The sequence below is a fragment of the Mobula birostris genome, chromosome 9, assembly GCF_030028105.1.
Source record: "Mobula birostris isolate sMobBir1 chromosome 9, sMobBir1.hap1, whole genome shotgun sequence".
Classification (NCBI taxonomy): Eukaryota; Metazoa; Chordata; class Chondrichthyes; order Myliobatiformes; family Myliobatidae; genus Mobula; species Mobula birostris.
Window position 1 is genome coordinate 63,341,260 of NC_092378.1, and position 27,731 is coordinate 63,368,990.

The 27,731-nt window shown below is 38.2% G+C and overlaps 1 protein-coding gene across 2 annotated transcripts in view; it reads left to right on the forward strand.

Moving 5' to 3' along the window:
- The window catches only part of LOC140202806 (host cell factor 1-like), an 83,157-nt gene extending 65,295 nt beyond the window's left edge, over window positions 1-17,862 (forward strand). For both annotated transcript variants that reach the window (XM_072268180.1, XM_072268181.1), the window contains exons 24-25: window positions 7,311-7,368; window positions 13,903-17,862. In XM_072268180.1, coding sequence (XP_072124281.1) covers window positions 7,311-7,368; window positions 13,903-13,942 — 98 coding nt within the window. In that variant the 3' untranslated portion in view covers window positions 13,943-17,862. The remainder of the gene's footprint in view (window positions 1-7,310; window positions 7,369-13,902) is intronic.
- Window positions 17,863-27,731: the final 9,869 nt, after the last annotated feature.

Genomic DNA, 27,731 nt, shown 5'->3' on the forward strand with positions numbered 1-27,731 from the left:
CATGAAGCTGGAAAAGGCTACAATAGCATTTCTAAAGATCTGAGTGTTCATCAGTCCACAGTGAGAGAAATTGTTTACAAATGGAGAAAATTCAGTACTGTTGCTGTTCTCTCTGGGAGTGGGCGCCTTGCAAAAATCACCCCAAGTGCACGATGTGCAATGCTGAAGGAGGTGAAAAAGGAATCAAGGGTAACAGCAAAAGACTTGCAGAAATCTCCAAAACCTGCTAAAGTCTCTGCTCATGACTTTTGTATAAGAAAAACACTAAACAAGAATGGTGTTTATGGAAGGACACCATGGAGGAAACCACTGCTCTCAAAAAAAAAACATTGCTGCGTGTCTCATGTTTGTAAAAGACCATCTGAAGCCAGGACGGAGATAATGAGGGGGAATCGGTGACTCTGTCCTTGATTCTCAGAGAGATTCGCGAGTTCCGACAAGATAACAGCAAACAGCTGGAAGATATTAAAGGAGAAATAGTAAAAACTAACTCGCAGATAGATGAAGCCGAAGCGAGGATTGTTGGAATTGAAGAGAAGCTACAAAACACAGAGGAGGTGATAGCAGAAATGCTGAAGCTGCAAGACCAGCTCCAGTGGAAACTAACAGATCAAGGAGGCTGCTCGAGAAGGGAAAATGTGAGGATTTACAGAGTTCCCGAAGGAACTGAAGGTAAACCCGGATTGATGATTCCCTTCGTGAAGAAGCTACTTAGAGAGAACCTTGATATACCGACCGCAAAAGACCTACAGATAGAAAGAGCTCACCGCGCGTTGGCACCACAGTCTCCAGCAGGCGCCCAGCCCAGATCGATTCTGGTCAGATTTCTCAGTTACAGAACGAAGGAAGAGGTGCTTAAAAGGGCATGGCAAAAGAAAGGTTTCATGTGGAACAACTGTAAAATCAGTTTAGACCACGACTACGCACCGGGGATTCTTGCCAGACGGAAGGAATATACGGAAACATGGAGAGTCCTGAAGGAAAACAACATCAGATTCCAGACCCTGTATCCAGCTCGGCTGAGAGTCTTTTACGACGAAGGGACAAAAACTTACGCTACGGTGGAGGAGGCAACATTGGACCTGGCGGACCAGGGACTACCTATTAAAGTTATCACCCAACCGGAGTCGCTACTGGAGAGGATTCGGCAGAAGTCGTGGCAGTTAGTGGGGCGAGGACGCTTCACTCGAACCAGAGCGTCAAACTACAAGGAAAAGCTGCAAATATTCAGACGCGAATGTACAGAGAACACAGATTAATTAAGAGAAATGACTGAAAAGAGTAAATCGGACTTAAAGGTAAAATGAAAACTGGTAACTGAAAATAAACTAGACGGAATAACTTGAATGATAGCAATATGGTCGAGACATAAATAGGAGAAAATTCTCTATGATTATTCAAACTGCTGAGGGCCCTCTAACACAGGGTGAAGATAGAGGTTATCCCTCTGAACTGAGGCGGGTCAGTGCTCAGGCCTCACTGTGAGAAGTCGGGAAAAATTTTCAAATGTTGCACGTTCAAGAATGTCTAGGGAGTGGTTATATGTCTTGGTTTACTGTTGAGAAGGGATTGCTTACTGTTTGGTTAGAAAAGGAGAGTTTTTTTTCTACTAGAGAAAAATGCAAACTGAATTGGTAAAAATAATTTCCTATAATGTTAATGGGGTTTTGAATCCAATTAAAAGAAATAAGATTATGTCTAAATTGAAAAAAGAGAGGGCACAAATAGCTTTCCTCCAGGAAACACATATGAGCCAATCTGAACATGGAAAGTTAAAAAGAATGGGCTTTAAGTATGTATTTTATTCATCATATAAATTGAGTCACAAAAGAGGGGTAGCTACTTTAATATCAAGTACTCTTAATTATGAACATATTTCAAAGACTAGAGACAAAGAAGGACGGTTCGTAAAAATCACAGGAAGAATAGAAGGTACAGAAATAACATTGCTGAATGTTTATGCTCCTCCAGGTTGTGAATGGTCATTTTATAGACACATTTTTGACCTAATGGTCAGTTCTCAAGGGGTAGTAATTTGTGGAGGGGATTTTAATATTAGATTAAATCCTATATTAGATTCTTCAAGAATAGTTACTCAGAATAAACCTCTGACTCGGAAAGTGAATTCATTGATGGAGGAGTTGGGAATTATAGATGTCTGGAGGGAATTACACCCTGCTAGTAAAGATTATACATATTACTCTTTCCCTCATTCAGCCTATTCAAGGATAGACTATTTCTTTATCTTTAATACAGATAGACTCAGGATAAAAAACTGTAATATTGCAACAATTGATCTGTCGGATCATAACCCAGTCTCTGTGTCTCTAATCCTGGAAAGGAAAATGAGGAAAACACTATGGAGGCTAAACTCACATATACTCAATAACCGGAAAGTAATGGAGAGATTAAGGGGAGAAATCAAAGAATATCTAGACCTTAATGACACGGGAGAAACATCACCAGTGATCTTATGGGATACATTGAAGGCTGTACTGAGAGGGAAAATTATTTTCATTACCACTCACATGAAAAAAATCAATGCACAAAAATTAGCAGACCTTCAAGGAAAATTAAAACAACTTCAGTTGTAGATAGCAACAAAAGTAATTCAAATCGAAAACAGGAAATTAGGAAATTGCAAAGTGAAATTGATGATATTTATACGTTGGAAACTCAAAGAAATTTTCTTTACCTGAGACAAAAGAATTATGAAGTAGGAGGTAAATCAGCTAGATTATTAGCATATAAATTACGAAAACAACAAGCAGGCAATACAATTCATAAAATAAAGAATCCAAAGACAAAGCTTGTGTAGAGTACAATAGGGAAAATTCCAGAGAGTTTTGAAACATATTATCGAGAGCTGTACTCCCAACCCTGGGCCCCCAATGAGCCCTATATAGACAGTGTATTGAATTTTTTAGATCTACCTAAACTTACAGATTTACAAAATGACAGTTTATTAGAACCAGTAACTGTCAAAGAACTGAACGTGGCCATCTCTAGGTTAAAGGCTGGAAAGTCCCCGGGTTCTGATGGGTTTACCTCAGAGTGGTACAAGTCCCTGAAGACACAGTTAGCCCCATTACTACTTAACACCTTTAATTGGATCTTGCAGAGAGGAGAAACTCCACCTTCCTGGAGAGAAGCGATTATTTCAGTTATTCCTAAAGAGGGTAAAGATAAACTAGAATGTGGCAATTATCGGCCAATTAGTGTTCTTAATTTAGATTACAAACTATTTACATCTATATTAGCGCGCAGATTGGAAAAGCTTTTGCCTGGCCTAATCCACTTAGACCGGACTGGATTTATTCAACAAAGACAAACACAGGACAACATAAGGAGAACTCTGCACGTATTAGAACAGGTTAATAAGAACGAGGCAGAGACAATGGTAGTAGGATTGGACACTGAGAAAGCTTTTGATTCGGTTTGTTGGGCATTCCTATACAGAGTGTTAGGAAGATTCGGCTTTCAAGAAAAGTTTATTAAAGTAATTCAGACTCTATATGACAGCCCTACAGCCTGAATTAAGATAAATGGGGACCTCTCTGACTCCTTCATCTTAGAGAGAGGCACTAGACAGGGATGCCCAATTTCTCCTCTCCTTTTTGCGCTATATATTGAACCGCTTGCCCAACTAATAAGACAGAGTGAAATCGTAAAAGGTATCAAGGTGGCAGGGATTGAACAGAAAGTGGCGTTATTCGCAGATGATGTTTTGGTCTATCTGAGTGAACCAGAAAAATCATTTATAGGATTGTTTACACTGTTGGATGACTTTGGGAAAATATCAGGTTATAAAATAAATGTAAAGAAAATGCAGGTTATGTCCCTAAATTATATACCATCCAAAAAATTGCAGGATACATATGATCTTAAGTGGGAAGCTAAATCATTAAAATATTTAGGAATAACCCTGCCGAAGGATCTTTCAACACTGTCACAGGTAAATTATGGGCCATTAATCTCAGAGATAAAAGCAGATATGCATAGATGGAATCTTACCCCCTTTTTAAGTTTAAATTCAAGGATAAATACTGTAAAAATGAATATTCTTCCTCAGTTATTGTATCCTTTCCTTACTTTACCGATGGAGGTGGATGATAATCAATTCAGGGAATGGGACAAATGGATTTCCTGCTTCATTTGGCAAGGAAAGAAACCTAGAATTCGATATAACACCTTACAGTTAGGGAAGGAAGGAGGAGTTATGGTTCTTCCTTGCCTGAGAAATTATTTTTATGCCTCACAGATAACCCCTCTGTTATATTGGTGTAATAGGGAATATAAGGCTAGATGGAAGGAAATAGAATTTGGATTAGTTGACAGTTTTCCTCTTCAGGCCTCAATAGCTGACAAAGGATTGATGGCCCAGTTGGAAAAATTTAAAAACGCTTGGATAAATCTTACATTAAAAGTATGGCAGAAGGTGGTTAATTCAAGTGGAATTAATAACAGATTCTGAATTCGGCTTGCAGTTCAATACCTAGTAAATCAGTTTCTCGATTATATAATGCACTCTCCCATGCTAAAAATATAAATACACTGTATATTAAAGAGAAGTGGGAGAAAGAAGCGGGGTTGGTACTTTCAGAGGAGGCTTGGGAGAAGACCTGCAGCTTTCAATGGTCCTCGACTAATTCTTTGACTTGGAGAGAACATTGTTGGAAAAACATTATAAGATACTTCAAGACCCCATATCAGGAAAAATATAAAGATACAAATGTGATATGTTGGAGAAGGTGCAGCTCCAAGGAGGCAAATCATTTTCATATTTTTTGGGATTGCCCTAAATTAAGTCTATTTTGGGAAGGTATTCATAGAACATTAGTTAAGGTACTTAGGTCCCAGATACCTCTGAACTTTGAGACGCTGTATTTGGGGCATGTATTGTTTCTTGAACAGAAGGAAGATATAAAGTTACTGCAGGCCCTCTTAGCGGCAGGTAAGAAATCAATCACTAGAAAATGGCTAAATCCAATACCACCTACGTTAGAAGATTGGTACGAAATTATCTTGGAAATATTTAAAATAGAAAAGTTGACTTATTCCCTGAGAACTCAAAAAGAAAAATTTTATCAAATCTGGAATAAATGGATTGAATATATAACCCCAATGCGAGCAGACTTTAGATGACTCTCCTAATGATTTATACTGCTCTTCTCATCAACACAGTAATATTACTAACGTAAGCACCCCTATTCTAAATGTTTTTTTTTGTTTTCTTTTGGAAAATAGAGAATTAACACAAGTAAAGGGGAAGATTTGGGAAAGGGATAAAAAAATGAAAAAATTAAGTAAATAAGTACATAGGGATTAGATAATTATGTCTGCAGGCAGGAGCAAGCATGAACAAATTAGGATATAAACACCTACAATGGTTGATACATAGGCTTATATACAACATTTTGGACCAGTGGAAATAGTCCAGAAGGGTTATATGGAAACTATTATTACCATTTTTCTTAACAACTAATTCCATTACTTAGCCTAATAGGTTAGATTTACCACAGTACATAATTATCTACTTAAATGTTTATTTTCCTTTTATATCATCTCAATGTGTACTTAAGAATGTATAAATAATTGTAGTTTTATACATATAAAAAAATGGAAAAGGTTATATGTGTGAAAAAAGTACATGATATTTGTGAATTCCTTATCCAAATAAAAATAAAATTAAAAAAAAAAGTAAAAGACCATCTGGATATTCCACAACCCTTTGGGACATTGTTCTGTGGACAGATGAAACAAAAGTTGAACTTTTTGGCTGAAATGCACACTGCTATATTTGGAGGAGAAAGGATACTGCACACTAATACCGAAACCTCATCCCAACTGTAAGGTATGGTAGAAGGAGCATATGCTTTGCTGCTTCAGGGCCTGAACAGCTTGCAATTGTTGAGGAAACAAGAAATTCTAAATCGTATCTAGACATTTTACAGGAGAATGTCAGGGTAACGGTCTGTCATCTGAAGCATAATAGAAATTGGATGGTGCAACAAGACAGTGATCCAAAACACATGCGTAAATCAACAGAATGGGTTAAAAAGAAGAAAACACATGTTTTGGATTGGCCAAGTCAGAGTCCAGTTCTTAACACAATTGAGATACAGTAGTATGACAGAGGGTTGTTCATGCGAGGTATCCTAAAAATATTGATGAACTGAAACAGTTTTGTATGGAGGAATGATCTAAAATTCCTCCTTGCTGGTGTGTAAGTCTGATCAGCAGCTCCAGGAACTGTTTAATGGAGGCTATTGCTGCTAAAGGAGATTCTACCAGATATTAAATACAACGTTTCACATACTTTTTCCAGCCTGGACTGTGAATAATTAAACAATGTGTTCAATAAAGACATGGAAAGTTCAATTGTTCGTGTGTTATTAGTTTAGGCAAATTGTGTTTTCTATTATTGTGGCTTAGATCAGACCACATTTTATGAGTAAGTTATGCAGAAAACCAGTTAATTACAAAGGGTTCACAAACATTTTCTTGCAACTGTACTTGAATGCATTAGAAATAAATTGCACTCTGTTGTTAAGACCATAATACCATAAAACATAGAGGCAGAGTAGGTAATCTGGCCTATTAATTCTGCTCTGCCATTCCATCATGACAGATTTATTCTCCCTCCCAAACCCATTCTCCTGCCTTCTCCCCATAATCTTTGACACCCTTACTAATCAAGATCCTATCAACCTCCACTGTAAATATACCCAGTGACTTGGCCTCCACAGCTGTCTGAAGCAATGAATTCCACAGATTCATCACCCTCTGGCTAAAGAAATTCCTCCTCATCTCTGTTTTAAATGTACATCCCTCTATTCTGAGGCAGTGCCCTCCGGTCCTAGACACCCACACTGTAGGAAACATTCTCTCTTCGTCCATTCTGCCCAGGCCTTTCAATATTTAATCGGTTTCAATAAACACACAGCCTTGCTAATACCATAAGACCACAAGACATAAGAGCAGAATTAAGCAAGTTGGTCCAACGTCAGCTCTGCCATTCTATCATGGCTGATTTATTTTCCCTCTCAACCCTGTTCTGCCTTCTCCCTGTAAAATTGCTGCTGTGATATTGCAGATTAAGATGATACGGATTCCTTACAACTTAATTGCTAAAATTAGGTTTGCAAATCAAAATGGTAAAAGGTTCATTATAATTTGTGGAATATTTGTACTATATTTTAATCAGATTTGGATTTTTTTCTGAGCATTTTTGGTAGAGGAAACTTAACTTGTATTATCTTGAATACAGGAATATGTGTGAGAATTTTAACAGCTCACTTAATTTTTAGATGCGGGTGCACAAGGAACAAAGAACACTGCAAAGAGGTCGACAGCGTCACCAGATAAGTAAGTGAGCTACTAAGTTCTTGAGGTTAATGAAATTTAAAGTAAAAGTTCTTCCAAAGAAGCAAAATGCTTGTTACAGGTTATTCATGAGAGTCATCTATTACATAGCTACTTTAAATATTCTTAATTGATTCACTCTCCTTAACTTGATACATATCCATAGCATTAAAAGGGTCTCACAATTAAATGATTATGTGTTTGCAGCATGTCTGATGGTTGTACTTTTCCATTAACGTCACTAAGAAGGAAGTTGAGGATGCCGTCTAGTGATTAGTACTAGCTAAGAAGTGCTTTGCTCTGAATGTAGAACATTTTTGCTTTTAGCCAGAAGTTTGCACAAGGCAACCATGGCTTAGATTATGTAGAAGAAAGTCACCAAAACTCTCATTGCCCTGTGTGCACTCGAGCACAAGTTTCTAAACTACAGTCACCTGTTTGCTGCTGGTAGTCCATTTATGTTTTGATGCTTGAATCCTAATGAAGTTGACAGAGCAAGCTGCAGAGGTTTCATTTCTCTTATGGTGGGGAATCCTCATATGCAATCTGGATCTAGTTGCATCTTAACTGCTGGTGAAAGTGAATGGCTGCAAAGGAGGAAATTGAATATTAGTTAATTAGATTTTTTAAAACTCGCATATTCAGATATTTCTGTTTTATAGTGTATTAATTTTTAAAACTATTTTTCAAGTGTCTAATAGAACATGGTCTTTTTCAGTCTTTTTATTAATATCAGATTCTTAAACATTACAAAGAATTGATACAAAGCTATTGGGATTACATTGTTAATACTTAGTGTATATATAAATATAAACACAGTTAACACACAGATATTAACCTCCCAAAATCTTACAGGGTACAAATATAATAATATATCGAAAAAAAATACAAAAATATCATGGAAAAAGACAAAAAGAAAAACATATATACCCCAATAAGAAAGAGGAAAAAAAAACCCTAATCTAAATCAAACTGATCAATTAAACTAAAAAAGAAAAAGAAATGGGCTGTTATGTTACATTAGATAAAACCAATAGTGTCATTAACTCCGCTCCTCTCTCCATATATTTAAAAGTAGCCGAATAGAATTGGAGGGGGTCAAATTACATCATATGAAAGTATTTAAGTGGCCTCCAAGTCTCTTCAAATTTAATAGAAGGATCATAAAGGACACTTCTAATTTTTGCTAAATTTAAACATGACATAGTTTGAGAGAACCATTGAAATGTAGTGGGAGGATTAATCTCTTTCTAATTCAATGGTATGGATCTTCTAGCCATTAATGTAACGAATGCAATCATCCGACAAGATGAAGAGGTCAAATGACTTTGTTCTATCATTGGTAAACTAAAAATTGCAGTAATGGGGTGAGGTTGTAAATCAATATCCAGAACAGTTGAAATAATATCAAAGATATCTTTCCAATATTTCTTCAACAGAGGACATGACCAAAACATATGAGTTAAGGTAATTATCTCAGAATGACATCTGTCACATAGAGGATTTATATGAGAGTAATAACGGGCTAATTTATCCTTAGAGGTATGAGCCCTATGTACTACTTTAAACTGTATCAACGCATGTTTAGCACATATAGAGGAAGAATTAACTAATTGAAAAATTGTTTTCCCCATTTCTCTGTAGGTAAAGTGAGGTTAAGTTCCCTTTCCCAATCGTTCTTAATTTTATTAGATACATCTGGATTTATTTTCATAATCATATTATAAATAATTGCTATTAAACCTTTCTGAGAGGGATTTAAATCTAAAATTTTTTCCATGATATCCATTGGATATAGATTCGGAAAGGTAGTAAGAACAGTACTTAAAAAGTTTCTAATCTGTAAATATCTGAAGAAATGGGATCTAGGTAAATTATATTTATTAGATAATTGTTCAAAAGACATGAAACAATTATCCAAAAATAGATCAAAATCGTATCATACCTTTTGTTTTCCAGACCAAATAGGCTTGGTCCGTAATAGAGGGTTGAAAAAAAATTAGATATAATAGGGCTTACTAAAACAAATTGATTCAACCCAAAAAATTTTTGAAATTGAAACCATATTTGAAGGGTATATTTAGCTATTGGATCATTCATTTTTTTATCCAATTTTAAAAGAGCAAAGGGAAGCGAGGTCCCTAAAATAGAACCCAGTGAAAACCCTTGTACAGATTTACATTCAAGATTTACCCAATGTGGACTAGAAATTGTATCCAAGTTCCATGTCCAAAATTTAAAATATCGAATATTAATTGCCCAATAGTAAAATCTAAAGTTGGGCAATGCCAAACCACCCTCCTTTTTGGACTTTAGTAAGTATGTTTTACCTAATCTAGGATTTTTATTCTGCCACATGTATAAAGAAATTTTTGAGTCAACAATATCAAAAAAGGATTTCGGAATAAAAATTGGCAACGCTTGAAATAAATATAAAAATTTAGGTAAAATGATCATCTTGACAGCATTGATCCGGCCAATTAATGACAAAGACATTGGTGACCGTTTAGTAAACAAACATTTAATCTGATCCTTTAAAGGTAAAAAATTAGCCTTAAATAAATCCTTGTGCTTCCTAGTAATTTTGACCCCTAAATAAGTAAAGTAATCGGTAACTAATCTGAATGGTAAACATTCATAACTTGGAACCTGCATGTTTAACGGAAGAAGTTCACTCTTATTAAGGTTCAGTTTGTAACCAGAAAGTTTACTAAACTGAGCCAACAAGGATAGAACTGCAGGAATGGATTTCTCTGGATTAGAAATATATAATAATAAATCATCTACATATAATAATAACTTATGTATCACATTCCCACAAGTGATAGCAAAAATATTTGGTAAATCTCGAATAGCAATTGCTAAAGGTTTAAGAGCAATATCAAATAATAATGGACTAAGTGGACAACCCTGCCTAGTACCACGAAATAATTGAAAAAAGGGAGATCTTTGATTATTAGTATGATGTATCTATTTAATCCAAGAAATAAATATCGGACTGAAATTAAACTTCTCAAGCGTACTGAATAAATATGGCCATTCAACTCTGTCAAAAGCTTTCTCAGCATCCAATGAAATGACACATTCTGGAGTTCTAAGTGAAGGAGTATAAATGATATTCATTAATCTCCTAATATTAAAGGATGCGTAATGATTTTTAATAAATCCAGTTTGATCCACAGAGGTAATTTGAGGTAGAGCCTTCTCTAGTCTAGATGCTAATATTTTACAAAAAAACCTTAGAATCTACATTCAATAAGGATATCGGTCTATATGATGCATATTCAGTGGGATCCTTATTTTTTAAAAATTAGAGAAATAGAAGCTCCATAAAATGATTGTGGTAATTTACCTATTCTAATCGCATCTTTTAAAAAACTACACAACCAGGGAGAAAGAATAGAAGAAAAGACTTAAGGAATTCTACTGTATAACCATCTGGACCTGGTGTTTTGCCAGAGTTCATTGAAGAAATAACACCCTTTATATCTTCATTCGTAATAGGTGTTTCTAACTTTAATCGTTCTTTGGGTGTTAATTTTGGAAAGTTCAATTTCCTTAAGAAGTCATGCATTTCGTTGGGATCATGAGGAAATTCTGACTGATACAGAGATGTATGGAATTCTTGAAAAGATTTGTTTATCTCATCATGATCAGCTGTCAAAAGTGTCATCATGTTTACGAATCTTGATAATTTGACGTTTAACCGAAGCAGTTTTTAACTGATTAGCTGATAATTTACCAGATTTATCACTATGTATATAAAACTCGCTTCTTGTTTTCATTAACTGATTTTCAATTGAAGATGTTAACAGTAAACTATGTTCCATTTGAAGTTCGACTCTCTGTTTATAAAGCTCCTCACTAGGAGCAGTGACATATTTCTTATCAATTTCTTTAATCTTGTCGGTTAACACAAGTATTTCGTTCTTAATATGTTTTTCAATCCAGCAGGATAGGAGATAATCTGTCCACGGATATATGCTTTAAAAGTGTCCCATAATACCCTGCTGGAAATTTCTTCCGTAGCATTAGTTGAAAAGAAGAAGTCAATCTGTTCCTTGATAAACTTAACAAAATCCGAATCTTGAAGCAAATTAGAATTAAAACGCCATAATCTAGTATTAGGAGATATATCCATTAACTTGATAGAGAGTTTCAATGGTGCATGATCAGAAATGGCAATGATGTCATAGTTACAGTCAACCACAGATGGAATTAAATGAGAAGAACATAGTAGTAGAGCACTACAGTATAGAAATATCTAGTCCGTCCCTAACTATTAATCTGTCTGGTCGCATTGACCTGCGCCCAGACTATAGCCCTCCCATCTTAAACAAGATTCTCTTAAATGTTGAAATCAAACCCACCACATTTACTGGCAGCTCATTCCACACTCTCACCACCATCTGTTTGAAGAAGTTCTGCCTCATGTTCCTCTGAATCCATGACCTCTGGTTCTCATCTTGCCCAACTTCAGTGGGAAAAAGCCTGCTTGCATTTACCCTATCTATACCACTCATGATATTATATACCTCCATCAAATTACCCCTCATTCTCCTAAATTCCAGGGAATAAAGTTCTAACCTTTTCAACTTTCCCTGTAACTCAAATCTTCAAGTCCTGGCAACATCCTTATAATGTTTTTCTATATTCTTTCAATCTTATTGATATTTTTCCTGCAGGTAGACCAGAACTGCACACAGTACTCCAAATTAGGCCTCGCCAACGTCTTGTACAACTTCAACATTACATCCCAACTCCTTTACTCAGTACTTTGATTTATGAAGGCCAATATGACAAAAGCCCTCTTTACAAGGCTATTTACCTGTGATGCCACTTTCAAGGAATTATGGATCTGTATTCCCAGATCCCTCTGTTCTACAACGCTCCTCAGTGCCCTATCATTCACTGTATAAATCCTATCCTGGTTTATCGTCCTGAAGTGGAACACCTCACACTTGTCTGCAATAAATTCCATCTATCATTTTTCAGCCCATTTTTTTCCAGCTGGGCAGAACTTAACAGCACAGTACACACCTTTCAGCCCACAATGTTGTGCTGATCTTTTAACTATTCTAATATCAATCAAACCCTCCCTCCTGCATGATCCTTGTGGCTGCATTTGTACTAGTATAGTGGTAATGCTGGTGAACTCCACCCTGGAGCAGCACAGTCAGAGCTGCGCAGAACAGTCCAGTTTCAGTGTATCAGCAAGTGCAGTGGGACTGATACATTTGCTGCTCTGGTGCCTTTCAAACCAAGCACAAATGACCATAAGATGTAGGAGCAGAATGAGGCTGTTCAGCCCATGAGTCTGCTCTGCCATTCCATTATGGCTGATTTACTTTACCTGTTCACCCCATTCTCCTGCCTTCTCCCTGTAACCTTTGATGCCCTGACTAATCAAGAACCTACCAACCTCTGCTTTAAATATACCCAGTGACTCTTTCCACCCCCCCCCGCACCATTCTCCTAAGCTTCAGCATGTACAGGCTCAGACCCATCAAAGGCTTCTCATACCTAACATGCATTGCATAGTATGTTTCAGTCTTGCCACCCCAAAAGTCAAAGGAAAACCAAGTATTGATTCCTTTGATAGAGGTAAAGTGAGGTGACCCTTCAGTTTTAGTTGCTTGGATCTGTCAAAATTGTGTATTGGGTTTTAATTATGTACTGAAATCTTGGCAGAAGGGATTTTTTTTCCTCCTGTTGAACTTTATTGTAGGTTGGGTGAGACTGGAACCAGAGGTCATCGGTTAAAGGTGAAAGGTAAATATTTAAAGGGAACCTGATGGCAGCAGTGGGGTGAAGGCTTGGTCCAGTACCAAGTACTAGGAAATGCATTCATTACAAATGAGTTACAGATAAACCCTTTGACCTTGAGGACTTGAGTTATAAGAAAGGTTTAATATGTTAGGACTTTATTCCCTGGAGTTGAGGAGAATGAGGGGAGATTTGATAGAGGTATACAAAATTATGATAGGGTAAATGCAAAGCAGGGTTTTTCCACTGAGATTAGAGAGACTAGGTAACTAGAGGTCATGGGTTAAGAGTGAATGGCGAAATGTTTAAAGGGAACATAAGGGGGTATTTCTTCATTTAGATAGTGTTGAGAGTGTAGAATGAACTGCTGGTGGAAGTGGTGCAAACGGGTTCAATTATAACACTTAGAGCATAGAATGTAGAGTAGTACAGGCCCTTCAGCCCACGATGTGCAGAAGAAAAGTGTGGATAGCTACATGGATGTGAGAGGTATGAATGCTGTGTTTTGGTGCAGGTAGATGAGACCAGGCTGGCATAAACTAGATGGGCCAAAGGGCCTGTTTCTGTGCTGTACTGCTCAATGAATCTGACTATTATTACCAGATTAAAGCAGAGAAAGGTATGCGTATTTTGCGACTTGCATTTGTCACCTCATTTCACCTGGACTGTACCATCAATGTCCTGTATGGTAGTAGGAGGGAAGTAACTGAATATTTATTTGAACACTAATTAACAACACCTATTAATACAAATCCATGCATATAATTACAGCTCTAAAAGTGGAGGTGCCAAGAAGCCCAAGTCCGAGTGATGAAAAGAAGACTTTTCTACATGCTGGATGAAAGAAGTACTGTTGGATAGTATTTGTATTTATTTTGTAAATGTTTTGTAATATGTTCCTGTTATACTCTTAATTCCTATAACTTGTGAGGTCCTTAGAGAAGGAATTTAATTTGTATTAATTGTACATAGTACATTTCTTGTTTTAGAACTGTGACAAATAGTCTTCAGGCAAGTTTTAAATGATAACTTTTTAGAAACATTATAATGTAGATTTAAAATTTGTATTAACATTACTGTGCAGAGTTCATGTAGATGGCTTGTTTCTAAAGTGGCTTATTCTGAAATCACTACAGTAGTGACTGGATGTTTGCTGTGCAAGCAATGGTTTAAAGAGTTTTTAAAGAAATGTTGGTGTTTCACCTTGTTGCAGGTGGATTAGATAGGTCTTTAAAGCATGTTTTTATGTGGATGAAGTTTGGGACCAAAAAAAATGGCACGACGGAGAAGCAGCTTCCTTCTCAGAGTAGCACTTACATAGATTCTGAATCACCATTAGAAACAAAAGATATCAGAGGAGTTTTTCTTTGCGTGTGTGTGTTTGTATGTGTGAGTGTGTGTGTGTGTGCGTGCGCACGAGCCACTGAGTGGCATCTTTTGTGCATGTTTGTGATGAAAAATTTGAAACTGCTTTTTTTATTTTCAATTTTTATACAAATATAAAAATGAAGATGTATTGAATATAAAAGTTGTATGACCCCACTATTTTACAAACTTTGAGTGAAGCTATGTTCTTAAAACATCACTAACCACAATTGTGTCTTGTTGGACGGTAATGAATTTTAGAAAGCCTTTGCAGTAGTTTGATTCTTCAAATTATGAAGACTTGCCTTACGCTCATTCCAACACATACTGTACTAAATCATAGGGGAAATCTTGGTTATGTGTATGGAAGAGGTACTGATAAGTCTTCCAATAAGTAGTGGTGACTAGCTATAACCAGCATTAACAAGCTGCTTTAAGTGCAGTAAACCTTGCCTCAATTGCACACATTAAATAAATTGAAGTATCTTTCACAAGAGCTTCCTATTCTGGTGGGAACCATTAATTCTCAGAACATCGTGGGGTCATGCAACTTTCATGACCCAACTACATTGTTTGACTGAGGCCAAACATTGACTAATGCTGTAATACTGGCTAATTTCATCATATGATTGTACGGTTCAGAATTACCTCTGCTAACTAACCAGTAGGTTTATTTTTGTCACAGAACTCGATAGTGAATAATTTGGGTTTTTTTATAATAATTTTTTTGTTAACCCATTTGTCTGTTCATCAAGTTCATAGTGCAAAAATGGAGAGCAAGTCCGTGTTGAATTTAAGGTTACTGCACATAAAATGTTTGCACAGGGCGCTTTTGTTAACTCCACATTAACCGGCTCAGCTTTTAGCAAGGTGCACTGGGAGCCTGGAAGTGATTTATAATATTTAGTAATAGTGCTCTTTTATCTTTCTACGCATATTATGCATAATATAATTTGAGCAATCCATCTTTGGTGACACATGTTAATGCTTTTTGCAAGAATTATTGCATTAAACAATTCTATGCATTTTCATTTAATTAAAAGGCTACATTTCTAACAGTGCAATTGGATAAATACTTAATACATTTTCTCATGCCTCCTGATTAGATATCCATTTTGTACAGCTATCTCAATAAAAGCCGGAAATAATTTTTTTTAATTTTGAAGATGGCATAGACATATTATTTTTATAGCCTGGACTATTTAAGGTTTGCAGCAGAGCCCATTTTTAGCCAGTTCCTAATGTTCAGAGAAAAGATGTGGTCTGCAGTGGGAATTTGATCAGAGCTGTTCCTGTTAGGTTTACGCTGTGATGAAAATAAAAAGAAAAGTTGCCAAATCTAAATGCTTATCTCTTGACCATACATTATAATTCTACCTGTCCAAACTAGCCTGCTGTAGAAAAGGCTTAAACTGCAAAGTGGCCACTTTATTAGGTACAGGAGTGGAAGCGTGTTGGTCTTCTGCTGCTGTAGCCCATCCACTTTAAGGTTCAACGTGGTGTGCAGTCAGAGATGCTCTTCTGCACACCACTCTTGTAAAGTGTCATTATTTGAGTTACTGTTGCCTTTCTGTCAGCTTGAACCAGCCTGGCCATTCTCATCTGACCGCTCTCATTAACAAGTCATTTTTGCCCACAGAACTGCTGCTCACTGGATTTTTTTGTTTCTGACACAATTCTCTGTAAACTCTAGAGATTGTTCTGCGTGAAACTCCAATGAGATCAGCAGATTCAGAGATACCACCTCATCTTGCACCAACAATCATGCCACGGTCAAAGTCACTAAGATCACATTTCTTCCACATTCTGACGCTTGGTCTGCACAACAACTGAACCTCTTGACCATATCTGCATGATTTAATGCATTGAGTTGCTGCCACATGATTGGCTGATTAATGATTAGGTGTACCTAATAAAGTGGCCACTGAGTGTATATTTAAAGATGTTCTGTACTGAACTTACTGTGTACACTATATTGTGTACATGCATTGAACCTATGCTCTTTATATTCTTGCAATATTGATCATATTTATGAGCCACCATTTAATAAAGCTTGGTACAGCCTTCATTTGACAAATACAACCAAGCTGGCAGCATTCTGCTTGTTACCTCTCTGACCAGGTAAATAGGTAGGTAAAAAGTACCTTTTTTTGTCTCAACTGAATGTAGAACATAGGACAATACAGCACAGTACAGACCCTTCAGTTCACAATCTTGTGCCAACATTTTAACCTACTCTAAAATCAATCTTACCTTCCGTCCTACATAGCCATCCATTTTTCTACCATCCATGTGCCCATCTAAGCGTTTCTTAAATGTTGCTAATATATCTGCCTCTACCACTGCCCCTGGTGGAGTATTCCATGAATCTACTGCTCTCTGTGTAAAGAACTTACCTCTGACACTACTCCACCCACCCTCCACACACACATACTTTCCTCCAAACACTTATATGCCTCCTTGCCGTAGCCATTTCCTGGGAGAAAGACTCTTGCTACCCAACTAATATATGCCTCTTATCAATTTGTCCACCTCTATCAAGTCACCCCTCATCCTCCTTTGCTCCAAAGAGGCAGTATCCTAGTAAATTTCCTCTGCACCCTTTCTAAAGCTTCTGTAATGGTGTGACAAGAAACAAACACAGTTTTCCAAATATAGTCTAACTAGGATTTCAAAGGGATGCAACATTACCTCGTGGCTCTGGGATTCAATTCCCCTGATTCATTGAGGCCATATGCAGGCGGAATTTAAAGGTATCATTGAGTCATGTACACTACAGGGTGACACAGTAGCAGTAAGATTGGAGTTCAATTTCTGACGCTGCCTGTAAAGACTGTGACTGCATGGGTTTTCTATGGGTGCTCTGGTTTCCACCCCCATTTCAAGAAAGACATATAGGTTAGAGTTAGTAAATTATGGACATGCTGTGTTGGTGCCATAAGTATGTGACATTCACGGGCTTCCTCCAGCATATCCTTGGACTGTGTTGGTTATTGATGCAAGCGATGTATTTCACTGTATGAGTTCTGATGAAGGGTCTCTGCCCAAAGCATTGACTGTTCATTCCTCTCTATTGATGCTGCCTGATCTCCAACACTTTGTGTGTGTTTCGGTGCATGTTTTGATGGATATGTGACAAGTAAAACTAACTTTTAAGCATTAATCCCACAAAGCAATTCTTCACTGGGCTTGCACAGCTCAAGCACGGCCATTGGTGTGTCCATGATTTTGTGCAGAGTTATAATAAGAATGGCACAATAAGTAATAGTTTTAAAAAATCTGAATCTAGTTTAAAGTTTTGTTTCATTTTTTTTGTTAGGAAGCAAAAGTATGGAAGCTAAGCACAATAAAATGTGTTATTTCCTATTCTAGTAGCAGCCAATTGTATTTAATACAGACAATACCAGTATTAGCAATTTGAAGGTTACTGCCGTAGCATACATACCATGGAATAGATACCATGGAAAATCAGCTTTTTGCTGCAGTACTATAGTACATTCCAAACAAAAGATGCTTGAGGTGTGGGTCCCAATGTGCGTGTTGCTCTGAATTTCCAGTATCCGCAGAATCTCTTGTGTATACAGTACTGAGCAAACGTCTTAGACACATGTATGTAGCTAGGGTCCCCAAAAGCTTTGCACATTACTGTATATTACGTCTTTCTAGTTACCAAATAACACTTAATACTACTGAGCTAAACAAAGCTAAGTACTCTTATTTCTGTTTCCCAACTACCTTCCTATTTTAATCAATATACAGTACTATTGGTGGTGGCATCCGTCTGTTTCGAAGGGCAATGGGTGATGATGATCATCATCATCATCACAAACCTGGGGGCAGAAAGTATGGAGATCCTGAGATGCCCAGTTGTCAAGATCCTCCTCTTGGCCTCACCATTGTAGTCCAGAGGAAAGCTTATGAAGCGATATGTTTGGAACCGGCTTGGCTGCAGGAGCTACCAGAAGGATGTTCAATGACGTCCAGGCGCCTTAGGGGCTCCACTCCGGATTTGCTGTTTGGGTTTACTCCTGCAGCCTTCATCTCTCCTGAGGTTCCCCACAAGGCAATGGGGCTATTTACCCACAGCTGGGGATCTGCTTCATGAGCACCAGGATGTGTCCACACACCCGTGGGCCAGACGACCCATCCGTCCTCTATAGTTCAGCCTGAGTCCGAAAGAAGTTAAGTTTCTGTGTGTCGCCAGCGAGGAGACACAGCATGAGGCTTGCTGTTGGAGAGACTGTGTACTGGCAGAGAGAGACTTACACATTCAGCTCTCCTTTTTGAGACTGCTAGCCGGCGGTGGAAGTTGAAAATGAGAGCAACAAGCACTACCCACTGCAATGCCACACGAGATACATCACAGCAACCATTTTGCCACCACAGTGTATTATGTGCTATTATTTATGTACAGTGTGCCTGACTTTTGCACAGTATTGTCCATAAATATTGCATAGCTCACATGACAAGATAAACATAACCACATTAGTACAAGTTGAGGAGGATATTCTGAAGTAGAAGTACAGCTTTAAGATAGTTCAAGGACCGATGGCTGTAAGGAAGAAGCTGTGTTTGAACCGTGAGGTATGGGTCTCCAGCTGCCTGTACCTCCCACCTGATGACAGCAATGGGAAGAAGGCACGGTCAGTACCAAGAACTAGGAAATGCATTACTTACAAATCAGGCACACTTAATTTACAGATAAACTCCTTGACCTTGTAGAGCTGAGGGGAGAGTTCATAGAGGTATTCAAAATTATGAGGGGTGTAGATAAGGTAAATGCAAACAGGCTTTTTCCACTGAGGCTGGATGAAACCAGAACTGGTGGTCGAGGGGAACATGAGAGGGAACTTCTTCACTGATAAGGGTGGTAAGAATGTATAATGAGTTGCCAGCGAAAGGATATGGATTTGATTTCAATGCATGTAAGTACATGGATGGGAGGGGTTTGGAGGGCTATGGTCCGGGTGCAGGTCAATGGGACTAGGCAGAATAAGTTTGGCATGGATGAGATGAGCCAAAGGATCTATTTCTGTGCTCTATGAAAGTATTGGTTTTGGTCACCATTCTTTTACCTCATCATAATAATTGTGGAAGATCAGATACTGTGTACCAATGATTCCCTGATCACTGCTTCCCACTGGCTTCAAATAGGGAATTACTTCTAACAGCTCAATGAATGCGTGCTGAATTTTTGAGATTGCCAAAACCATTGTGAAGCTCTAATTCTGTCTGTAAATCTCAGTATTACTGAATTCTCTTAATCTGTTACTCGTGGGCTGAAGATGTTGGTGGAAGATTGGCATTTAATATGTGTTTAATTTGTGTGAGTGCTTAGAATCCTAGACTTGCCTCGTTGAGAGCTGTACTTGTTTTTGAGAATGTTTTGTCAGAAAGACAGCTGTTTTAAAACTAAATCAGATGTGAAAGTTAATCTAGAATGATTCTTTATCATGTTTTCCAGCTGATTGCGAAATGTTTTGATTTGTGGCAGGGGAGTTTTACTGTTTACCATTCTTTTAAATAAAAGAACATTGGAGTAAGTGTCTTATTCAATTATTTCTGATAACTTGCTGCCTTCACGGAGGAAAGCAATGTGAAGCTATTGAGGTAGAATTCATCCACAGTAATAATGCAAGGTGACAAATTCAAGTCCTGGTGAAAGGTCTCAAATCGAAACATCAACTGTTTATTCTGTAGATACTGCCCGACCTGCTGAGTTCCCCCACCATTTTCTGTTTGTTGCTACATGGCAAATTTGTGTTTTATTCTGCTTCTGACATTTATTTTTGTTGAAGATTGAAATGGAGTTCAGTGTGCATAATGAATGCAACAGAAAATGAACTTCTACTCCTAGAATTATGCACTGAGCAATCTCTCAATCATTGGCAACTACTGACATTTACAAACAAAACAAGACACAGCAGATGCTGGAATCTGGATCAATACTATCCACCTAACAAGCTACCTTTTCCGAAAGCGCTATAGGGCTATTAAAACAAAATTTTCACATTATCTTAAATGTTTCTTCTCCCAGCCAGTTAATCTGATCACCATTCTAGTTAGCCCCAATCTCCCGCATCTGTTACCTCAGTCACTGCCCTGTAAACACTTGAAACTACATTTTATAATGCTGATTACATTGTAAATACATGCTGGTATTTATTTATGCACACTTTATTCCATATCTGTACTTCTAACATTTTTACATAATTCTGTACTCTAATAGTTGATTTTTTTTTTACACAACACACAAGTTCCTAATGCTGTATATGTATATGGTGAATAAAGTTGATCCTCAATCAAACAAGATACTGGAGATAGCGTGTCGAGCAGCATCTGTGGAGGTGGAAGGAGTAGAAAATGTTCCAGCAAATAGTTCTGGCTCAGTCTGTTGAGGTCCTCTGGCAGATTGTTTGCCACTCCACAATGAGACTTCAGCAATTCCTTCCTCCACCCCCCACAGACACTGCTTAACCCTCCTGGTTTGTTCAGTAGATTCCTTTGTTGCTAACTAGCATTTCAAAGTCAAATTTGTCATCATCTGCATTGGAGTACATGTCTGCAGGGTGCAATGATAAACTTAATTGCTTCAGATAAGCAGCATTCACAAAAAACTAAAGAAGCTACACAATTTTTAAAAGAAAAAATGCAATTAGAATGAAGTTCTTTTTAATGCAATGTGATTGTAGTGTTGCCAAGCTACAGCTGGTTCAAGAGACAAAGGCTGAAAGAAAGTAGCTGTTCTTGAACCTGGTGGTGTGGGACTTGAGGCTTCTGCAACCCCTGCCCCATTGTTGCCTGTGAGAAACTGGCATAGCCCAGATGATGGGGATCTTTGATCGAGGATGTTGCTGCCTTGGTTCTGTAGACTACCTCAGCTGTCTTGCCTTCAAACACCTAGAAACATGGTTATTGATATTGTCAAGATTTGTTGCATGAAATATATGAATTGTTTGGTGTTGGTAATCCTTCTCCAATTTGCTAATTTTCTTTGCTCAGCATCTTCCACCTAGTTAGATGTTTAGTTACATTAATAAATAGTCATTGATAGCTGCTTATTGTAAACTATCACCACACAGCGGTACTAAATTACAAGGCTTTGTGTTTTGGACTAAAGCTCAAGGAATTTACATCAAATTAATTAAGAATATAATTTCCCATTTCACAACTTTCACCAGATTTCACGATTTATGTCAATGACAATAAACCTGATTCTGATTCCCGTTGAAGTTTCTGGCCATGAGTGATTCAGTCTTTGTAGGTCATATAGGAGTAATAGTTACGAGCTCTGAGTGGTCTTTGGACTTGCAGAGGCCCACTTCAGCTAATCGTGTAGTGCCAAAACAGCATGACATCAGTGAGGAAGGGGCCCAACTTACCAATCAGTGGGTTTCACTGCAATTTGGAGCATAGAGTGCTACAACATAGGACAGGTGGTTCAGCCCATGATGTTGTTCTGACATTATAACCTACTCTAAGATAAATCTAACCCTTCCCTCCTACATAGCCCTCCATTCTTCTTTCATCCATGTGCTTGTAAGTCCTGATGAAGGGTCTCAACCCAGAGCGTCAACAGTCTATTCTCTTCCATAGATGCTGCCTGACCAGCTGAGTATTTTGTATGTGTTGCTCTAGATTTCCAGCATCTGCAGAATCTCTTTATCCATAGATTTGTCCATGTGTCTTTTAAAAGTTGCAGTTATATCTGCCTCTACCACTTCCTCTGGCAGCTCATTCTGTATACCCACAGTCCCAGTAGATTCTTGGTGGCTGAAAAGCTGGTTTCTGTGTATGAATGAGAAGGAATAAGGAGATAAAGACTAAGAGGAGGGAAGTGCAGAGCATTAATGTCTAGTTTGTGTGCTGTAAATTTTAAGCAATTGAAGAAAATTATTGTGAAACTTTTATCCTTCAAGTATTTGGAAACAGGACCTTACCAGAAAACATTGCTGTTCTGAAAATTCAATGTTAGACTGCATTCTTCACTAAAAGGTGAACACTGTTATGACAGTGTGTCACGTGTCAAGAAAGGAAACCTATCCTCCACCTCCCATCCCAGGACTAAGGATTAGTGCAAACCATAATTTGTGCAATTCCTTGTTTAATTCAAAGTTCAAAGTAAATTTTAGTATTGGAGTACATGCCATATACAACCCTGAGATTCTTTTTCCTGTGGGCATACTCAGCAAGTCTATAGAATAGTAACTATAACAGGATCAATGAAAGATCAACCAGAGTGCAGAAGACAACAAACTATGCAAATGTAAATATAAATAAATAGCAATAAATAACAAGAACATGGGATAAAGAGTCTTAAAGTGAGATCATTGGTTGTAGGAACATTTCAACGATGGGGTAAGTGAGTGTAGTTACCTGGTTTATTCAACAGCCTGATGACTGAAGGTAGAAACTGTTAGTGAAGCTACTGGTGTAAGTCCTGAGGTTCTTGTACCTTCTACCTGATGGCAGCAGCAAGAAGAAAGCATGACTGAGTGGTGGGGATCTCTGATGATGGATGCTGCTTTCCTATGACAGCATTTCATGTAGATGTGCTGAATGGTTGGAGAGCTTTACCTGTTAAGATACTGGGCCAAAACCACTACTTTTTGTAGGATTTACTGTTCATAGGCATTGGTGTTTCCATACCAGACTTTGATACAGCCAGTCAATATATTCTCCACTACACATCTGTAAGGCTCGTGTTGCCTAGTGACATGATCTTGGGGGTGGCACCCCCTACCCGGCCGAACCTTAGCACTCTTGTTTGGGTAGATGCTGCGTGTTGTGTTCCCTATGTAACATCAGTACCCCGAAATAACAATGTCCACAATGTGCGGTTAAACAATTAGGATTTTATATTTAAGTATGGGGTTAGTAGAGAAACAAAAGAAAAGGAAAACAAATAAAAGGCGCCAATAATCTCATCAACATGTCAAGTGCACAAACGTTGGAGCTCACGGATTCCCTTTCGCTGATCCTCCTCCACTTGTCGTCGACCCCTGGGCTCCCCAGGCCCAGCAGGTCCGGCAACCGTCTCCTCAAGCCACGTCTTCTTGCTTCATCCTCCTCGCGCCTTCTCCCCCAAGCCCACGCAAACTAACAGCTTTCACACAGACAGAAAGAATAACATCTATCCCAATTGGTTAGCAAATGAATACAAGTCCCGTTATCACTAATTATAACCCAAACATGCTGCTATAGAGAACCACTGTCTCAGCAGTTAACAGTACAGAGAAGCCATTTTATTCACCTTAGCAGTAACATACAAGAAGAAACCCTTACACATCTATAGAAGTTTGTCAAAGCTTTAGGGATCATGCCGAATCTCTGTAGATTCCTAAGGAAGTAGAGATGGTGCCACACTTTCAGCATAATTCTACTCACATGCTGAGTCTAGGACATTATGTATATTGAAGGCAGAGGTTGATAGATTCTTGATTGGTCAGGACACGTAGGGATATGGGGAGGAGATTGCGGCTGAGAGGAAAATTGGATCAGCCATAATGAAATGACAGAGCAGACCTGAATGGCCAAATGGCCTAATTCTATTCCTTTGTCTTATGGTCTAAAACCTTGGGCTCAATACCTCCTTATGCAGCTGGACCATCACTTGCAAACCCCAGAGAGTTCAGATTGGCAACAACATCTCCTCCACAATCTCTTTTAGCACAGGTGCACCACAAATGTGTAAGCTTAACCCCCTGCTCTACTTCAGGACTTTATTGACTTCAGGAAGAGGAAAGTGGAGGTTGATGAGCTAATCCTCATCAAGGCATCAGTAGTGGAGAGGGTCAGCAACTTTAAGTTCCTTGGTGTTATCATATCCAAGGATCTGGTTCCAGCATGTAAGCACATTACAAAGAAGGCATAGCAGAGTCTCTACTTTCCTAGAAGTTTGCAAAGATTTGGCATGTCATCTAAAACTTTGACAAAATTCTATAGATGTGTGCTGGAGAGTATACTGACTGATTGGTGGCATCACGGCCTGGTATGGAAACACCAATGCTCTTGAAGGGAAAATTAGTGGATATGGCGCAGTCCATCATGGGTAAGGGCACGTGGCCAAGTAGTTAAAGCATTCGACTAGCGACCTGAAGGTCATGAATTCGAGCCCCAGCCGAGGCAGTGTGTTGTGTCCTTGAGCAAGGTACTTAACCACATAGTGCTCTGTGACGACACTGGTGCCAAGCTGTATCGGCCCTTGCCCTTCCCTTGGACAACATCGGTGTCATGGAGAGGGGAGACTTGCAACATGGGCAACTGCTGGTCTTCCATACAACCTTGCCCAGGCCTGCACCCTGGAGAGTGAAGACTTTCCAGGCACAGATCCATGGTCTCGCAAGACTAACGGATGCCTTAATCATGGGTAAAGTCCTCCCCATCACTGAGCACATCTACATGGAGCACTGTTGTAGGAAAGCAGCATCCATTATAAAGGACCCCCACCACCCAGACCATGATCTTTTCTCACTGCTGCCATCAGGGAGAAGGTTCAGGAGCCTCAGGTCTCACATCACCAGGTTCAGGAACAGTTATTACTCCTCAACCATCAGATTCTTGTACCAAAGGGGTAACTTTTATTGCTTATTATTTATTATTATTTTGCTTTTTTTGTATTTGCACAGTTTGTTGTCTTTTGCACAGTTTGGCTTGTGTGCAGTTTCACTGATTCTACGTGTTTTCTTTATATTTACTGTGTATGCCTGCATGAAAATGAATTTCAGAGTTGTTCTCAGTATATGGTGACATATATGTACTTGGATTATATGTACTTACTTTGAACTTTGAACTTAGAGAATATTCTGTTATTCCGATCCATTGCCTGAAGCCTACGTATATCTTTTTAAATCAGTGGTTCCCGAACTTTTTTGAGTTACTGCCCCAATGGCTCTCAGACTATATCCCCAGCACCTCCCTCTCCTTTTCCGGTCATTATATAAAAACTACAAAGAATTTTGACTTACGATGCACAGTGAAAGAAAACAGGAACTGCAAATTCAAAGCAGTGGCAACTAATTGCATAAATTATTCAAATCTATTTAAAGCTACAAATAAAATTATTCCTTTATTTAATTACAGTAAAGGCTATTTTTCATCAACAATTTTAGAGCGTACATTAATTCAGCTATTCATTGCTCTTTTACCTTTCTATGAGATGGATAGGCTTGGAGCAGTGATATCAGCTTCTCAACATCAAGTTGAATGTCACTCAGGAGCCTCAGATCCCCACGTTCAGCAATTTGCAGTCTATTTTGTTGCTTGGAAGAAGTTGTGCAACTGCACTGAAACTGCGCATCACTAAATGTGATGTGGGAAAGCCAACAAAGACCATCTTCACCTTTTTCCACAGCCTAGGGTAGCATTCAATGATTTCTTTCTGCAATCAAAAGTCTTGATAGGATTTTATAAACCTCAGCTTCAGTTCAAAGTCATTTTGTAGCAAAGATCAATTTTTCCTCCATCCTTCCTGTTAATTCCTCATTACGATGTTCAGGAGGGGATTTATTACCCAATCTGGAATTTGGATCGAGAGAAGACACTGAAACCTCACCGATGTCTTTATGCAGCTCACCAGGTGGGCACAGTGTAATTGAAGATCATCATCTGGTACTCTTTCTTTCTCTTCCAGCTCAGACATGTTTGGAAATTGGAAAAAGTCATGAATAATGTTAAATAGTGTTAACTTGGACAAAAATGTGGAGACGACTAATTTGACTTTAATAAGTTTCACATCATTTCCTTACAATTGAAGATTGATTTCATTAAACTTTGTGAATAATTCTGACAAATAAGCAATGTAATGCCTAATATTCCTGAGTTGGTTACTGAATGAAGCATTTGAGTCTTCAAAGAATTTTATCACAGTTTCAAGAAGCACATGGAAACACCTCAGGCAGTTTCCTTTTAAGAGCCATCTGACTTCTGTGTGCAACAGCTAGTGTTCAAATTGTTTATCATTCTCAATACACAGCTGTCAAAATAGTTGAGAATTGAGAGCATGGGAGTTGATCTTATTTACTGCTGTAATAACAGTATTTAAATGATTTGTGGTCCATCACTTACATTTTTTGTGACAAAATATTGTGTGAATTACACAGAGAATGGTAAATATGTTAGGTACAACCTTTTCAATGAAGTATTAACCCTACAGTGACGTTCTGTCATTGATGGTGCCCCATCTGTTGTACAAGCAAGAATGTTAGTAAGTGGAATGTTCTTCTCTTTGGAAAATTGCTCAACAACTTAAAACATTGACTCTCTCTTCATAAAAGTTGCTGGTGAACGCAGCAGGCCAGGCAGCATCTCTAGGAAGAGGTACAGTGGACGTTTCGGGCCGAAACCCTTCGTCAGGACTAACGTCAACTGTACCTCTTCCTAGAGATGCTGCCTGGCCTGCTGCGTTCACCAGCAACTTTGATGTGTGTTGCTTGAAATTCCAGCATCTGCAAATTTCCTTGTGTTTTTTTTAGACTCTCTCTTCATATCTGTTTTTAGTCCCCTTGCAAATAACAACTTTGGAACCATGCTTTAATCATACAAGGCAAACATAACCAAGAAGCAAAGATCTGGCAAAGTTGACTCATCCAACTGCTGAGCAAATTATGTTGTCCTAAGTATGTTGCACAATGTGTCTTCCACATTATCAGACATTTCATCTATTCATCTTTGAACAGTTGGTGTTGAGTCGAATTGCTTTAATTATTTGGGCTGGTGACTTGGGCAAAATCAGACTTAGAACCTCCCTTACTGCTGGCATAATCAGTTCTTCCCCAATTGCATGGGGCTTTCCAGATTTAGCAATGAACAATGAAATGCTGTATGAAGCACACAAACCATCACTGTTTTGTTGTGAAGTGCTGGCAAACATGTTTTGAAGTATTTTCCATTTGTGATAGTTTTCACAATATGACTGAAAATAATCTAAGTTCTTGTTTGCTTTATCAAAGTGTATTCTCTTCAAATGCTCAAGGAGCCCGGACAGGTTCATTGCCTCATTTGAAAAAAACTTTTTCACACAACAGACACATTGGCTGCTGTTGGTTGATTGGAGCTGGTTATAAATCCGTATTTCAGATACTCACACTATATTATCCGCACTTCTTTTTTGTTTGGTCGGCTTTTGCCATTTTCATTATGGATTAACAACATGATCAATCACCTATTCTTTATGTCCAACCTCAAGCACTGCGATTAATAAAGGGGAAAGTTATGATGTATCATAGCTCACGCAA